Below are 17236 nucleotides of genomic sequence, written 5' to 3' on the forward strand. Positions count from 1 at the left end.
AATTATATAATTATCACATAAAAAAGAGGAAAAACTGAAAATGACAAACCAAAAGATTAAAGCAAAAATCAGAAAAGTAAAACGGTAACACTGTATTTTGAACATCTACAAACGATTACTATCACTTATATAAGGTTGAATCATTTAGTAAACCATACCATCAGTATCCGATATCTCTGTTTCTCTTGTATCCCAGATGGACTCGACACCCTTTGACACAGCATGGACACCAAACTTGATCTTCCTTCTAATACACACCGGACAGTGCCAAACTGCAAGAGGAACATTCTCCAAGGGAGGATCTAAACAAGAAAGATGGAAGCTTCTTCTGCATTCTTTTCCTTCACAGCATCTTAAAGTAAATGCAAAACAAGATACACATATAGAAACCAATCAGCAAGATGACTTCAGTTTCAATATAATTACAGCTTCGAACAGCTATATGCATGATAATAAATCTTAAATCAGTAAGAAAGCCCATGTGTTGTAAAAGAAACTAGGATTCTCTCATGCGCCATGCCCATATGTTGCATGTCGTCGTTCTTCTCCATTCTAGATCTTTAAGTTTTGGTGAATTTTTTATAATAAGACAAGTTAGAACATACTTCGGTTGTTATAAGGAACATTTTTATCTCTTCATGGTCATCTACTATGGGGCAGTCAAAACTATAATTTCAAAGAATCAAGGGTTTTCGAAGACAACTCATTAAGAAAAAAAAAAAATGAAAGAATACACGGGCATACCAAAAAAAGAAAAAAAATCAGCACTCATTTTCAACAATGTTTTATCAGCCATGAAGGGGATAAAAGAAATCTTAGATTGAAAATAAACCTAGAAAGTATTATGAATATCTATCCAAGAGTTGTGGGCTAGCAATCTCAGAATCACCAAGATAGAATTGAAGTTCATTTCCACTACTTATTTTTCTTTCCTCACTCAAACTTCTAATGAGTGCTGATTTTTTCAACTTCTAAGAGAATATTACATCATTTTCCAGAAAACTAACCAACCATTCTTTTTAACACCAATGGGTACATGTAATATATATATTTCTACCTCCCAAAGGTGGCTAAACAATGCATTCAAGTCTCTATCCCTGTAGAGATCTATTGGCTAAACGAACAGTCCCAGAGGCATCCCTAACTTTCTTACAAAAAAATTGTGTGCACTGGAATTGGAATTTACATTCATTCAGCCAGAGAATTTTCAAACCAAATCAAATGAGAGAGAGAAGGGAATCTTCAATTTTTTCCTTCATGTCTACAACAAAACTCATCATTTTCAAACCAGATGCAAAAGTAAAGGTCACAGATATAGCAGCTCATCATCTCCATGGAAATAGAAGAGACTAGGTGGCGGCGGTTGGGGCTGACAACAAAGTAGAAGAGGGAGGAGGGAAAAGGATGGGTTGAGAGACAAAGGAAAAGAAGGGGAAAAAGAAAAAATGGGCTAAGAAGTAGATCAGGAGCTGTTATGGAGAAAAAAACAAGAAAGATGGTGGATAAGTGGACGACGGATGGCAATCGATGATTGAGGGTCCCGGGAGTGGTAGTCAAAGACAATTGGGACAGTCGGAGGCTTGTCAAAAGGGTGGCTAGGGTTTTGGAAGGGAAGGGTTAAAAGGAGAGACAAAAGAGCACGCCAGACTTAATCAGAACTTTCTTCTATCTTCCTTCTAGTGTCAGACCGTTTTTATCGAGAATGAAATAAAGGATATGCAGCAATAAAAGGTTTCTTCGCCTCATTCACAATTAAAACTAAATCAACTGCCAAAGCAGACTAATTAATGGGCAAGTTAGAAAGGACCTCATGATTAAAAGGTAGCTATTGTGGAAGGCATTTACAATCTCGAAAAATCCTCAAATTTCTCTTAGTCCAAATTCTCTAGATGATAACCTGCGGTTTTTGTCAACTTGAAATGGTGGTCATATAGAAGCAACTAGAGCCATTCTTTGGAATGTGCCGGTGGTCAATGTTCCATCCAAAGGCATTAAAGATCACATCCCAAGAGGCTTAGGGATCAAAGGGGAAGTGTTTAAGAATCATCGGTGGGCCTTAATGAAGATTGTTACTTGGAACACAAGAGGCTTTGGGGATTCCTCAAAAAGATTGCTTCTAAAAAGATTTCTGAAAAAAGTCAATCCGGATATCGTCCTTATCCAAGAAACAAAAAAAGACAGAAATGAGGACTCCTTTATCAAAAGCCTTTGGAGCTCAAAAGAGGTAGGTTGGGACTTGGTGGAAGCTAAAGGAAAATCGGGAGGCTTACTCACAATGTGGGATGAGAGCAAAATTCTAGTCTCCTGCAGTTCAAAAGATGAATTCTCTCTTTCAATCAAATGTCAAACGTTAAACAAAAAGATTTGCTGGATTACAAATGTCTATGGCCCTTGTGATTACCGAGAAAGGAGAAGATTGTGGGCAGAATTATCCTCTCTGGCAGAGAAATTTGATGATATGTGGTGTATTGGTGGAGATTTCAACAGCATTCGAAGAAGGCATGAGAGATATCCAATATGTAGAGCAACAAAGAATATGAATAACTTCAATAAGTTCATCAGATTAAACAACCTGCTGGAAATTCCACTCTTGAATGGCCCATTCACTTGGTCTAGGGAAGGTAATGGTGCTTCCAAATCTCTCCTAGACCCATTCACTTGGTCTAGGGAAGGTAATGGTGCTTCCAAATCTCTCCTAGACCGTTTTCTTGTATCAAGCACATGGGAAGAAGTTTTTGATAATTCAAGGGTTGCAAGACAAGCTAGAACCATGTCAGACCACTTTTCTCTTACCTTAGAAGCAGGAGCTTTTGAATGGGGGCCCTCACCGTTTCGATTTTGTAACAGCTGGTTGAGCAACAAGGACTACTATAAAGAAAAATCTCTAAAAAGGAAGGAAAATCATAAATGGGCAGGTTTTACTCTCTCCACAAACTTAAGAGAAACAAAATCAGTCCTTAAGAAATGGTTTCATGATTATGGAAAAGAGAAGAAGATGAAAAAGGACAGCTTACTAATAGAAATTCAAAGAAAAGACTCTCTAACAGTGGATGTATCTCCTCGGATCGGTGATGAAGAAGCAGCCTACTCCTTGAAGGCAGACCTCCTAGCCTTATACCAACTAGAAGAAAGAAGCCTAATTTAAAAATGCAAGCTAAAATGGTTAAAAGAAGGGGACGAGAACACTTCTTTCTTCCACAGATTCCTATCTGCTAGAAAAAGAAAGAATTTGATTGCAGAATTGCTTAATGATCAAGATATTCCAACCAAATCCACCCGAGATATTGAAGATATCATTTTGGGCTTCTACTCATCATTATACTCAAAAAGTAATGATCCTCGAGCCATTCCAAACCTTGATTGGTCAAGAGTCTCAAGAAGTCAAAATGAGCAGCTGGTAGTAAGTTTTTCTGCTCTAGAAATCAAGCTAGCAGTGAAAGGGTTAGGAAGAAACAAGGCACCAGGGCCAGATGGCTTCACACCAGAATTCTTCATCCATTTTTGGCATCTTCTGAAAGACAACCTTATAAAAATGTTTGATGATTTCTACAGCAACGGTAAGCTCAATTCATGTATTAAAGAGAACTTTATTTGCCTAATTCCAAAAAAGTCAGATGCAGTGAAAGTCAAAGACTTCAGACCAATCAGTCTCACTACCCTCTTGTACAAGATAATAGCAAAAGTCCTAGCTGAGAGTCTAAAAAGAATCATGCCAAGCACAATAGCCCCTACTCAAAGTGCCTTTATTGAGGGAAGACAGATCCTAGACCCCATCCTAATTGCAAATGAAGCAATCGAGGACTATAGATCGAAAAGGAAGAAAGGATGGCTTCTAAAGCTTGATTTGGAGAAAGCATTTGATAGAGTGAAGTGGTCATTCCTTGAAAAAGTCCTAATTGGGAAGAATTTCAGCTCAAAATGGATCTCTTGGATTTTGGGGTGCATCACCAATCCAAAATTCTCCATCTTTATCAATGGAAGGCCTCGTGGAAGGATAGTTGCAACTAGAGGAATTAGGCAAGGAGATCCCCTTTCTCCTTTCCTCTTCATCCTTTTGGGAGAAGTCTTAAATGCCTTAATCAACCGGTTACATGAGAAAGATCGTTTTGAAGGTTTTTTGGTTGGGAAGGATAAAGTCCACGTTTCAATTTTGCAATTTGCCGATGACACCCTTATCTTTTGCAAATATGATGATGATATGCTAGAGTCTCTTCGGGCCACTCTTGACCTTTTTGAATGGTGTTCTGGACAGAAAATTAATTGGGAGAAATCATCTCTTTGTGGTAAAAAAAATAGGCCAAGACATGCTGAATAAGTGGGCAGAAAAGTTCAATTGTAAAGCGGAGCAACTTCCCCTTCTCTATTTAGGACTTCCATTGGGAGGTTACCCCAAAAAGATTGATTTCTGGCAGCCTGTTATTGATAAACTTCAAGGCACTCTTGATAAATGGAGAAGATACAACATTTCAAGAGGAGGAAGAGCAACCCTTTGTAAGTCAGTACTCTCGAACCTCCCCACTTACTACATGTCTTCCTTCTTGATTCCTAATAAAGTGTTGCATATCTTAGAAAGAATATTGAGGAATTTCTTTTGGGAAGGCCACAAAGGGGGTAAACTAAATCATTTAGCCAAATGGGAACTTGTGACTAAATCTCATGAAGAAGGTGGCCTCGGTTTGGGAGGCTTAAAAGAGAAAAATCTAGCACTTTTAGCAAAATGGGGCTGGAGATTCCAGCTTGAAAGCTTTTCCCTTTGGTGCAGAGTGGTCAAAAGTATACATGGCAGTAGCATTTTCGGGGGTCACACTTCCGGTAAGGCAGTGGGCAGCCTTAGAAGCCCATGGATCAGCATTTCAAGGGCTTGGTTGAAGGTGGAAAATCTGTCGGTGTTTGTTTTGGGCAATGGGCTTAATATTGCTTTTTGGTTAGATGCTTGGATTAGCAATCTTCCCCTTTCATCCAGATTTTCCAGATTATTTAGATTGACCACTCATCCAAACGGTCTTGTGAGGGAGCATTGAGATCACAGCACCAACTCTTGGAGCATCTCTTTTAGGAGGTACTTACAAGATGAAGAGATTATTGAATTTCAAGATTTGTTAAGTCTCATTTCTAACCTAAAGGTGCAAGATCACCCTGACTCAAAGGTTTGGTCTTTGGAACCCAATGGAGCTTTCTCGGTTAAATCCTTAATCAACTTTCTCCGCAAAGCCCCCCGAATTGATCCTCTACTTTATGAAGCTCTTTGGAAATCAAAAAGTCCAAGGAGAATAAACATAGTCCTTTGGATAATGGTTTTTGGATCCCTAAACTGCTCAAGTGTGCTGCAAAAAAAGCTTGCCTCCCACTACCTCTCCCCCAATATGTGTGCTTTGTGTAAAAAGAATGGGGAAGACCTACAGCACCTATTTATCGACTGCTTTTATGCACAAAGCTGCTAGTTTTCGCTCTTCAATATCTTCAATTTGTGTTATTCCTTTGGAGCAGATTTTAGCCTAAATGTGCAACAATTGTTGATAGGGCTAGTTCTCAAGAAATCACACCAGATTCTGTGGGTCAATGCTGTTAAGGCTGTGTTAGCTGAATTATGGTTTGAACGAAACCAAAAAGTCTTCCAAGACAAGGAAACCCCGTGGTTCTCAAGATTTGAAGCTGCCAAGTTGAAAGCCTCTCTTTGGTGCTCCCTCTCAAGCCCCTTTGCAGCATACTCTAGTCAAGAAATCAGTCTAAATTGGCATTCATTCCTTTCTCCAGCTTTCTGAAGATCTCATTGCTTCGTTTTTAGTTGTCTTTTTGTTATGATTTTCCAGTTTCTCTCTTTATCATTTCAAGTATTGTTTCCCTTTGTATCGCTTAATTTAAAGGCTTTTCTAGAGTTAAGATGTGATGAGGAGTGCTAAGGGGGTGTTAACCTAGTTGAGATGCCCGGGTGCACCTGCTGATCCTTATGAATTCCTTGTAAATTGAGCATTAGTCTCACTTCATTTTCTTAATGAATAAAGAGACTTGTTTCCTTTTCAAAAAAAAAAAATAATAAGGATGAGTGAGCATTTCTGTGATTCTTGGTAATGACAGTCTGTCAAAAGGATTAAAGACAAGAGTGGTTGATGTCCCTCAAAGAAAATTTTATCTTCTTGCGACAAAAATCCTTCAACATCTCCCTGTAGATCTCCTTGCTGTGGTTTTGGCTCGAGGATACAAGGCTGGTGAGCAGGATATAGTACAAAAGTCCCCTTTTTATCAAGCTTTCAAGGTTAATAACAGGATTATATAGTCCTCACCTAGGGGAAGCTCCAGAAAAACAGCAACAATATTACATAATCTTCACCTTCAAAGAAAATTGAACTTGATAGAAGGTAAACCAAGGACTAAGCTTGGTGGTAGGACTACTACCATAAATCTTCAACTTCAACTGACATTTGTTTAAAAATTAGAAAAAGAAAAAACAAATAAAGAAAAGAAGGTAATATTCTTATCTGGATAATGAGGAACAATTTGTTGAATTGTTCTGAGGTTCTCCAAAGAAAGCTTCCTTCACATTACTAATCTCCTATGTGCCCTCTTTGTTTGAGGGATTGTGAAAATCTGCAGCATCGATGCTTTACTGTTGGTATTCAAGGCAAGGTTGGTGGAAACTTTTTACTATTTTCTACATTCTGTAGGTCTTCTCCAATTCATATCAGGATAATGTCCAACATTTATTGGTGGGTTCAGTCATAGCATCAAAATCGAATGTTTTACGACTAATTCGATGAAGGATTTATTATCAGAGTTATGATTTGAGCGCAATCAGAGTTTTCCATAACAAGTCCTTATTCTAGGATGATCCGTTCGATTCTTCTCGTCTGAAGGCCTCTTCATGGTGCTCTCTCTCCAAATGCTTTGTAGGATATACTATTCAGGATATTTGTCTTAATTGGAATGCTTTTATGTTACCATCTTAAATTAATTTTGTTTTACGTGTATTTTATTATTTGTTGTTCTTATTCCCCTCATAGGAGGTTCTTGTACTTTTGAGCGTTAAGTCTCTTTTCATTTCATCAATGAAAAGTGTCTACATGTTTCCTTTCAAAAAATAAAAATAAAGAAAAGAAGATCATAAAGAAAATGAGGAAAAGAATTTCTAATGAGCTAATACACGTCATCGTACAATTTACTTTGTAATATTTTTTTCTAAATGAAACAACCACTTTTATTAAGATAAAATGAAAGAATATAACATAAGAAAATCAACTTTGCATTATGGAAATCTAAAAAAGTCTCAAGCATGTCAATGTTCTTATTTGGATCATGCTTAAGGGTACTTTGATGTGGATTCTTCACAACATATTTTCTTTGAATGCACTTATTCTCGGCATCAATGGGATATGCTTCTATTGAAATTTAATCTTATGTGGGTATTTTCCAACACATTGAAGGAAAATATTTTTCATCTACAGATTGGTCCTTGGTTGGGTTCATGGATCTATGATTGTATGGTCAAATGGTGTTAAAGCTTTTCTCCCTGAAATTTGGTTGGAAAGAGATCAACGAATTTTCCACAACAAGAATCTTCCTTGGTTAGGTTGGTTCATTTTGGCTCGCCTCAAGGCTTCTTCGTGTGTTTTCTCCAACTCAGTGCATGGAATTCCATTTAAGATTTATGTTGCAATCGGCAAGCTTTCACTTTTCCTTTGTAATCTCTTGATTTACTGTTTTTATTACTTTCGTATACATTCCCTGGTGGAATTTGTAATTTTGAGCATTACTCTCTTCATTACATCATGATTCATTTCTTGTCAAGGAAAAAAAATAAATCTCTTTTTTTATGTCTTGTTAACTTGAGATCTAAGAAATATTTCCAAGAGGGTGGGAGGCTAGGAGATTATGTTTCCTGTCAATTGCTTTTGCAATATCTTCTTTGACCGAGCCTTTTTTAAGTGTTTTCCTTTGACAATCACAACATTCCTCATCAAACTCAACAACAAAATAAATTCTCTCCAACCAAATGGTTTTCATGTAAAAAATATTCAGGAAAAAAATGATAAACCAATAAAAAATAGTACCCACAAGAGTTTTCCCCCAACTTTGCAGATAAGGCATGCATTTGGGTCGATGTCCAATGATGCTTTTTCCAGTTTACACCAAACACAATTTACAGTAGGATCTGTAATGACATTGCCCATGGACTTCCCTCTATCCTACGACAATAAACCAAAACACAACATTCAAGATCAGTTCAATAGAATGTAACCTTCAATGTTTTTAAGCACGAGGACATGGTAAATTCTATGGAATAGAATTTTTTTAACAAGAAAATTCTATCAATTATAAATTAAATATTCTAAAGTAGAAAAGATGAATTACTAATAATGAAGATATAATACAGTAAGAAAAACAAGAGGATGATGATGCAGGGTTATAAAGGAAATTCCCGTCTGTTTCACATATTGTAAAAGGAAAAAATACACTGGGAAATCAGCCCTGCAGTACAATGAAGATCCCAATTGCGGCCATGGATTAAAGTGGTTTAGAAATTTACTGCCCAACTGAAACTATTTTAGCTGTTATGTCGGCAACCTAATGTTAAAGTAACACATAAGATATTAAATCCTAGATAGGCAGCCCTCTAAATCTTTTATCGTTACATGGTCCTCATTGACCAATAGCCCAACCCATGGTGGTTGGCAATGCAGCTAAATCAACATTTTTTTCAATATAAATTAACACTCTCTAGACACATGGGGATCAATTAGAGCTGCAAAAGCAAAAATAATATAATTAAATGAAGAAACATATGAAGAACCACAACCATATGACCGCTGAACAGAGGAATCTCCATTTGAAGTTGTTTACACTCAACTATCTATAATAATTATGGATTTATCCAAGGATCCCCATTCTTTTGACTTGATTCAAGAGGCCAAGACAATGGTTGAGCGAATTAAACTCCTTCATGAAGAAGTGACTGAGCACTTCAGGAAATCCAACGAGCAGTACAAGGTTGCAATGGACAACCATCAAAAAATTAACAACTTTGAAGTTGGGGATCTCATTATGTTGAAATTGGACCCTTTCCTGTTCTCCAAAAGCTAGGAGAAACGCTTGCAGAGTGGAGTGACCTTCTAAGATGAAAATTTCTCCCACATTCAACATTGCAGACAACTTTGAATATCACCCTCCTAATGGGTTCTAGCTTGCTGAATGAAAGAATTGGAGAGTTACTACAGTTTTTCTTTTGGCCAACTTGAGGACAACTTTCTTTACTCTTCGGGGGAAGGAATTGGTGCAATAGTTTCGGAATTACTTTAGTTAACCCACAGTTACTGTTTAAAATTTAAAAACAGTTTGTTTGTATAGCTGATTGTATACCTAATTTTTTAGTTTATCTTTTATTAAGCAGTTACTGGTTAATGGGTGGGTAACTATTTTAGTTGGCCAAGCTCTCTTTATAAAGGAGCTTGTGTGCATTGTTTGATGATGATCTATCTTGAATTAATGAAAATTTTCAGCAAGAATTGATTTACATCAGGGTTTCTGCAGATCTTCTTGAATTAAAACCAAGCATAAGATAGAGGAGAAGAGAAAAGCAGGAAAATGCTCTCCCTCTCTCCTCCCTTTCCAAACCTTCCGGCCTCCTCCCCCCTTTCCGATCAACAACCTCTAGCTTCCATTCTCCCTTTCCCCTTCTACTTCTCACCCACCCCTCCTATCCTCTCACTCTTCTAATTCTCGCCCTCCCTCTGTTGTAGCTTGTTTTCTCTGTTCTCTACCGCAATGGAGATAAAAAGTTGCTGCATCCTCGATCATTTCTTCTGCATGTGGCAAGGGGAGAATGGTTTTTGGGTGGAAGACATGAAAAGAGGTCAGAAGACCTTCTGATCAACGGCTTCAACGCATTGGCTTCACATAAGCTTTCGTGGACTTTTGAGTGGTCCAACCTTTGAATTCTTCTTACTAAAGGAAAGAACAGATCAGAGTTTTATTTGGTTAGCTAAGTTTCGTAGCAAGGATCTTTGGTTCGTAGAATGTGCAGTTCATCAGGAGGAAGGAAGAACATTCATATACCTTACGGAGATAGCAAGTCTGGTTGGCAAGATTTCATTGAAATGGTTAGTTCTTGCATCAATAGTCCCCTAACCCCCTCTCTTCGACCGGAAAGTTTGTTGTCAAAAAAGTCTTCATCAAATTTGGTTCACCACAGCACAGCTAGGCCTTTGATCAATCCTCAAAGGACTCAAGTAAGAAGCTTCTCGGAAGTGGTGAAAGAAGAAAAGACTTCCAGTATTTCAGATCCAGAGTCTTCAAACAGGTTCTCCATTAATCAGCCACATCCCTCTGTCTCAGTCAAGGCAAAACAGAGCAAGAATCACTTCTGGGTGCAGAAGGACACCGATGTCATCCAAGAAGATTTTCACAACCTTTGGATCGTTTCAAGATTATTTGCATTTAATGATTGGAAGGAAATAGCAAAAGAATTGAGAGTGGCCTTCAATTCTAGTGTTTTAATCAACCCCAATCAAGGTTGGACAAGGAGAGATGGAAGATCTGATTAAAGTTCATGGTAAGTGGCAGTTATTTGGTTCTTTTCATTTATTATTTGAAAGATGGAACTCGAAAAGGCATGGCAGGCCTTCTGTCATGGAAGGCTTCGGGGGTTGGTTATCAATTAAAAACCTTCCCCTAGATTTTTTTAGGGGAAATACTTTCGAAGCAATTGGAACATACTTTGGTGGCCTCGAATCCATAGCTGCAAAAACTCTCAACCTCACAAACTGCCAGGAAGCTAAAATCAAAGTCCAGAGAAACCTCTGTAGTTATGTGCCTGTAACCATTGAAGTTAAGAACGAAATTCTTGGTAACGTATTTCTGAATTTTGGAGATATTAAGTGTATAGGTGTGCCTGCCATCACTTATGGAGATTTATCCATTAAGAACTTTTCAAATCCAATAGACCTAATTCGTTTAAATCAAGTTTAAATCAAGTTTTGAAGGATGAAGGTACTGAAACAACAATAGAAATGGAATCTGAATGGTTTTTCCTTACAGCCTCCCAGTCCTTTCCAGATTTCTTGCGGAATCCAAAAGCCTCTCTAGAGACTTTCCAGCTACCAGCACAGATAGCGAAGCACCCTTCGTTGAGCAACCCTCATTCATTAAATGCGGGCGGGAGCACTTCAGAGGAAAGCGAAAAGACATCTTTAATAAGAGTCAGCCCCAGCCGATTTTGAAGTTATTAGAGGCCATTCTAGTCTTAATGAGAGAAAGGAATGTGAAGAGTCGCATTTTATTCAAAAAAGGAATTACCCTTCTGACCTCAGGGAGTCTTTTAATTTGGCAGTCCACTCGTCACACAAGAGAACTTCATTAAGTCAGGAGTACTCGAAGAGGCGCAGGGGTTTTGGCGGGACAACTTTCAAAAGGGTGAACCTTCATATACCCTCTGTTTTAATTTAGCCAAGGAGAACATTAATCCAAGCTTTTTTCCAAACAATTCCCGTCTCCTCAGCTTCTCATCGAACCAATTCAAACTTTGGAAACCTTTCCCTAAGCACTTTGTCAGAAAAATAACCTCTTTCATCAACAGATGGATAGAAACAAATGATGATGTTTCAGGGGAAAAAAGAACTCTCAACTCAGATGATCAGCCAATTAAGAACTTGGGTAGTATCATACCAACTATAGCAGAAAACAACCCAGACTTGCTAGAGGTTTGTTGCACAAAAATTCAAATCCCTTCTTCTTCCTCAAACACGGATATTCCCTCTTCCTCCTCCAAGCAGTTTAAGCACTCAAACTTCACCATCCCTAATTCAAGTAACATTTTCATAAAAGGCTCACCTTGTTCCCCTCCTCATACAAAAGAAAAGAAGACTCGGAGTTAGAATCTCCTTTTAGTGTTAGCAGTGCAGAACTAGAAGACTTGGAACTAACTATAGTCCAAGTGGATAATGTTCAAGAAGTTGTTATTGGCTTGGATCTACAGACTCAATTCTCCAACGAAGCCAAGGTAAAAACCTTGGAGCATTGCTCCACATGCTCCTCCCCATTACCCTCATCAGAGATTCCAGATCACTTAACATCCATTGTTAAGGATTTTGGATTTGTTTTGGCCTGAAGTCTCCCCCTTCCGGTGGTCCGCAGTCTTATATCACTTTATGTACAATGAAGATATTTTCCAGGAATACAAGGGGACTCAAAGATCCAAGCGAAAGATTAGCGCTCAAGAGAATCCTCAAGAATCAGAATCCGAACCTAGTCCTAATACAAGAATCAAAAAAGGAGTTTGATGCTGCCTTCATCAAATCTATTTGGAGTTCAAAGGAAATTGGTTGGGAATCAGTGGAATCTTTTGGCAAATCTGGTGGTCTATTAACTATGTGGGACAGAAGCAAAGTAGAAGTAATCGAATCACTTAAAGGGGGATACTCCTTGTCAGTCAAATGCTCTACAATGTGCAAAAAAGTCTTTGGATCACGAATGTATATGGACCAAATGACTACAAGGAAAGAGATTTGTATGGCCTGAATTACTTGCCCTTTCAGCCTACTGTTCAGAGGCTTGGTGCTTAGGAGGAGATTACAATATAACAAGATGGGCTCATGAAAGATCACCTATAGGCAGATATACTAAAGGGATGAGGCATTTTAATAAGTTCATTGATGCAACCAACCTTTTGGAAATTCCCTTATCAAATGGGAAGTTTACTTGGTCCAGGGGAGGAAGTTCTTCCAAATCTTTACTAGACAGATTCTTCATCAATAAGGAGTGGGATGAACTCTTCACTAATTCAAGAGTAATTCGCCAGGTACGCCTATTTTCAGACCATTATCCATTGTTATTATACGCAGGCATAATTAGTTGGGGCCCCTCTCCCTTCAGATTCTGTAACAGCTGGTTATCAAACAAGGAATGTGTCATTTCCATTGAAAATTCTTGGGAAAACAGCAACATAAATGGGTGGCCAGGATTCGTTATCAATGCAAACCTCAGATTGGTTAAAGCTGCACTAAAAAATTGGTTAGCTAACTACCAGAAATCCCTAACCCGAAAGGAAAGAGACCTTGCTAAAAGAAATAGCTAAGAAAGAAGCTCTGATCGAAACTTTGGGCTGGGATCCCGAGGTGGCTGGTTACATCTCGTCATTAAAAGCTGACCTAATGACCAGCTGGCAGAAAGGGATCTTATTCAAAAATGCAAGCTAAATTGGATGAAGCTGGGAGATGAAAACTCTAGTTTTTTCCATCGATTCTTGGCAGCAAGGAAAAGGAAAAATCTAATCAATGAGCTACTAAATGAACAAGGGTGCCTACTAAGTCATCTCATGAAGTGGAACGCCTTATTCTAAGTTTCTATGACACCCTATACACAAGATCCCCTGGTAACAGACACTTGCCAGTTTTCTTAAATTGGCCCCGAGTCACACAATCACATAATACTTCACTTATTGCTCACTTTACTGAAGCTGAAATTGTAATGGCTATTAAATCTCTAGGGAAAAATAAAGCACTTGGCCCAGATGGATTTACAGTAGAGTTCCTCTCAAGATTTTGGTTCTTGGTCAAAGACAATTTTATTAAGTTATTTGAAGACTTTCACAAGGTGGAAGATTGAATGCATGTGTGAGAGAAAACTTCGTTTGCCTCATTCAAAAGAAAGAAGAAGATGCAGTATCCGTTAAGGATTTTAGACCTATCAGCCTTACTACCTTAACTTACAAGGTAGTTGCAAAAGTCCTTGCTGAAAGATTGAAGAAAGTCATGCACTCCATCATCGGCCCATCCCAGAATGCATTTATTGAAGGGAGGCAAATACTAGATGTAGTCTTGATAACTAATGAAGTGGTGGAGGATTACTGAGTGAAAAAGAAAAAGGGATGGATCCTTAAACTCGATATGGAAAAAGCTTTCGACCGGGTGGATTGGACCTTTTTAGAAAAGGTTTTGGTTGCAAAAAACTTCGACTCTCGCTGGATCTCTCGGATTTTGGGCTGCATTCAAAACCCTAAATTCTCTATCTTTATTAATGGAAGACCTCGAGGCTGCATTCTCGCATCTAGGGGGGTTAGGCAAGGTGATCCTTTGTCCCCTTTTCTTTTCCTTTTAGTAAGTGAAGTGTTGGGCACCATCATTGACAAGCTGTACGGAAATGGCCTGTGTGAAGGATTTGTGGTTGGGAAGGAGAAGATTCACGTTCCACTACTCCAATTTGCAGATGATACCCTCATTTTTTGCAACTATGATAGCAAAATGCTATTAAAACTGAAAGAAGCAATTAGTGTTTTCGAATGGTGCTCAGGACAAAAGGTGAATTGGGAAAAATCAACACTTAGTATGTTGTTTGCCACTAGGGGTTACCGGAAAGAGAGGGATTTGAACCCTCGGTACAAAAAAATTGTCTCTGTGGATCGAGGAGAAAGGGGGCTCGGCGGGAAGAGTTGCCAACCGTTGAGGTTGGAACCCTGAGCAGACTGCCAGTGATAAGCCAGAGGAAGGTGAGGATGACGTCAAGTCATCATGCCCCTTATGCCCTGGGCGACACAAAAGGTACTGAGTTGGAATCCCATTCTAACTAAGGATATGTATGGAAGTTATTTGACGTACAATAATTTCGATATGTCTATTATGGATCTCCACCCCCTGGGATCGATAAACCTTTTGGATCTTATTAACCAAAGAGAAAGTCGTTCCATATCGAATCTGGAACTTTGGTTCTTTCCAAAATTTTTGATTGAATTCGGAATATGGTAAAGTGGCTCCTGGGTGGGGAACTACACCTTTAATGGGTGTCGCGATCAAACTTCAATTTTGCTGAATAATTAAATAAGTTTTATCTTTTCTCCCACCTTCAGAAGAATAAAGCATAGGCATTCCACTATCGTTACAATTTTCTGAAAGATAACTATCTCAGTAATAAATCGAAAAAAAGGTTCTGATAAACGGGAAAAAAATCATTGGTGTAGTAATAGGATTTCTGTGCTAAAAAGTATCCTTTCATGATTCTGTCCTCTAAGCCCTCCTATTGGAGGGCGATGATAGAAAAGATCCATAGAAAATTGGACAAATGGAAAAGATTTAATCTCTCAAGAGGAGGAAGGGCAACCCTATGCACCTCAATTCTCTCCAATCTCCCAACATACTATATGTCTGTTTGCAATGCCAGAAAATGTGATTTCAACATTAGAAAGATTAATTCGAAACTTCTTTTGGGAAGGTCATAAAGGAAGTAAAATTAACCACCTGGTAAATTGGAGTATTGTGTCTCAGTCTTCAAGTAATGGAGGTCTCGGCTTGGAGGGCTTAAAATTAAAAACTCGGCCATGCTTGCTAAATGAGGTTGGCGTTATATGATGGAGGAAAACTACCTTTGGAGACAAGTGATCAATAGCATCCATGGGAAAGGCACCTTCAACTGGCATTCATCGGGGAAATGTGGGGAATAGTTCGAGAAGCCCTTGGATCTCAAGAAGCTGGTCAAAAGTGGAGTCTTTGGCTTCTTTCATCCTTGGCGATGGCTCTCGAATAGGTTTATAGTCTGATCCTTGGATAGACTCAATCCCATTGTCCACCCTCTATCCGAGTTTGTTTAGAATCACCCTATTGCCAAGGGGCTCCATAGCTTCTCATTGGGATCATTCTCTGAACTCTTGGTCCATCATCTTTCGTCGTTTGCTTAAAGATGTGGAAATACTTCATTTTCAGGCCTTGCTACTAGTCCTCTCAGGAAGAACAATCTCAGCTAGCCCAGATTTAAGATCATGGTCTTTGGAAGCATCAGGCTTCTTCACAATTAAATCTCTCATCACACATCTCTCCCCTTCGTCCCCAATGGATAAAAGCCTTTTCAAGGCTTTATGGAAGACAGAGCTCGAGGAGAGTCAACATCCAGATCTGGATAATGCTTTTTGGTCTCCTAAACTACTCCTCAGTCATGCAAAGAAAACTCCATTCGGCCTGTTTATCGCCATCTTTTTGCCCTTTTTGCAAAAAGGCAGGGGAGGACTTGCAACACCTCTTCTTCAATTGCCCATACTCAGAAAGCTACTGGTGGACTTTTTTCTACAACTTTTAACTTCGTTGGGGTGTTTGGAGACAATTTTAGAGGTAACATACTTCAACTTCTTTTGGGCCCCTCTCTCAAAAAGAGGCCAAGATTGCTATGGATCAATATGGTTAAGGCTATTCTAGCAGACCTATGGTTTGAAAGAAATCAAAGAATTTTTCATGATAAAGAAACTTGTTGGAGGGCTCGTTTTGATTCAGCACAAAGAAATGCTTCAGCCTAGTGATCCTTAAATAGTGACTTCGAAGACTTCTCTATACAAGATATAAATTTGAATTGGCAGGCTTTCATCTCCCCTGCTCCTTAGGCATGTTGTCTAGATTTATTTTCGGTTTATCTCTGTATCACTTTTCTTGTTTTTCTTTGGCCTTTGTACCGTTGTATGGACATGATGAGGGCCCTAAGGGGGTGTCAACCTAGTTGAGATGCCTGGGTGCGCTTCCTGATCCTTTCATTTAGTTTTGCTTTGTTTGTCTCACTCTATTTTTTATTCATGCTCCTCGTGTAATTCTCTTGTACCTTGAGCATTACTCTCATTTTATTCTGCAGATCTTCTTGAATTTAAAGTTCAATGGTTTTTGGCTGACCCTGTCGTGATTTCATGGGTCTGTCTGTTGAGTTTCTTCACCTGTTGGATTTCTTTTTCTATTTGATCTATTTGATGAGTCTCAAGAAAAAGCTTCACTGCTCAATTTTCCTGGTTTCTTTAAAGCTTCATTAACAGGAGTTCAAGTTTCAACTTTAGAGTTCTTGGATTCATGAATTTTGTGTTACTGGGGAAGCTTTGCATTTTCAACCTTGGTTGGCAAGTTCTTGCAGCATAATTTCAAGCTAAACTATTTTGGTTCAATGATGGCATCCATTCAGTCATCCTTCACACTTATTTTAAGATCTTTAAGCCTTCATTACTTTTTTATCGAATCAACTTTTTTCAATGAGAAAAAAATGAAAGAATATAACGGCATTCAGAAAAACAAGCCCACAAAAAAGGGGACCTCCTTGTACAAAAAAGGGCACCATCGATGTAAGATTACACTAACACTTGTAGAATAGATATGAAAGATCTTCGAAATTGAAGTCCACAAAGAAACATGAATGCAAACGAGGGACCAAACCTCACTAAGGTCCTCTTTCCACCCCTCCAAAAACCCTACTATTCTACTCACCCCACAAAACCCATACGATTGCACACACC

The 17236-nt window shown here is 38.6% G+C and overlaps 1 protein-coding gene across 1 annotated transcript in view; it reads right to left on the reverse strand.

The window, feature by feature from the left end:
- LOC120083092 (helicase protein MOM1) overlaps positions 1-17236 on the reverse strand; it is a 56409-nt gene that overhangs the window by 35344 nt on the left and 3829 nt on the right. Inside the window, exons 5-6 of the mRNA XM_039038645.1 lie at positions 8050-8180; positions 159-352 (exon numbers count right to left, since the gene is read on the reverse strand). Of these exons, the coding sequence (XP_038894573.1) occupies positions 159-352; positions 8050-8180 (325 nt within the window). The remainder of the gene's footprint in view (positions 1-158; positions 353-8049; positions 8181-17236) is intronic.

The sequence above is a fragment of the Benincasa hispida genome, chromosome 8, assembly GCF_009727055.1.
Source record: "Benincasa hispida cultivar B227 chromosome 8, ASM972705v1, whole genome shotgun sequence".
Taxonomy (NCBI): Eukaryota; Viridiplantae; Streptophyta; class Magnoliopsida; order Cucurbitales; family Cucurbitaceae; genus Benincasa; species Benincasa hispida.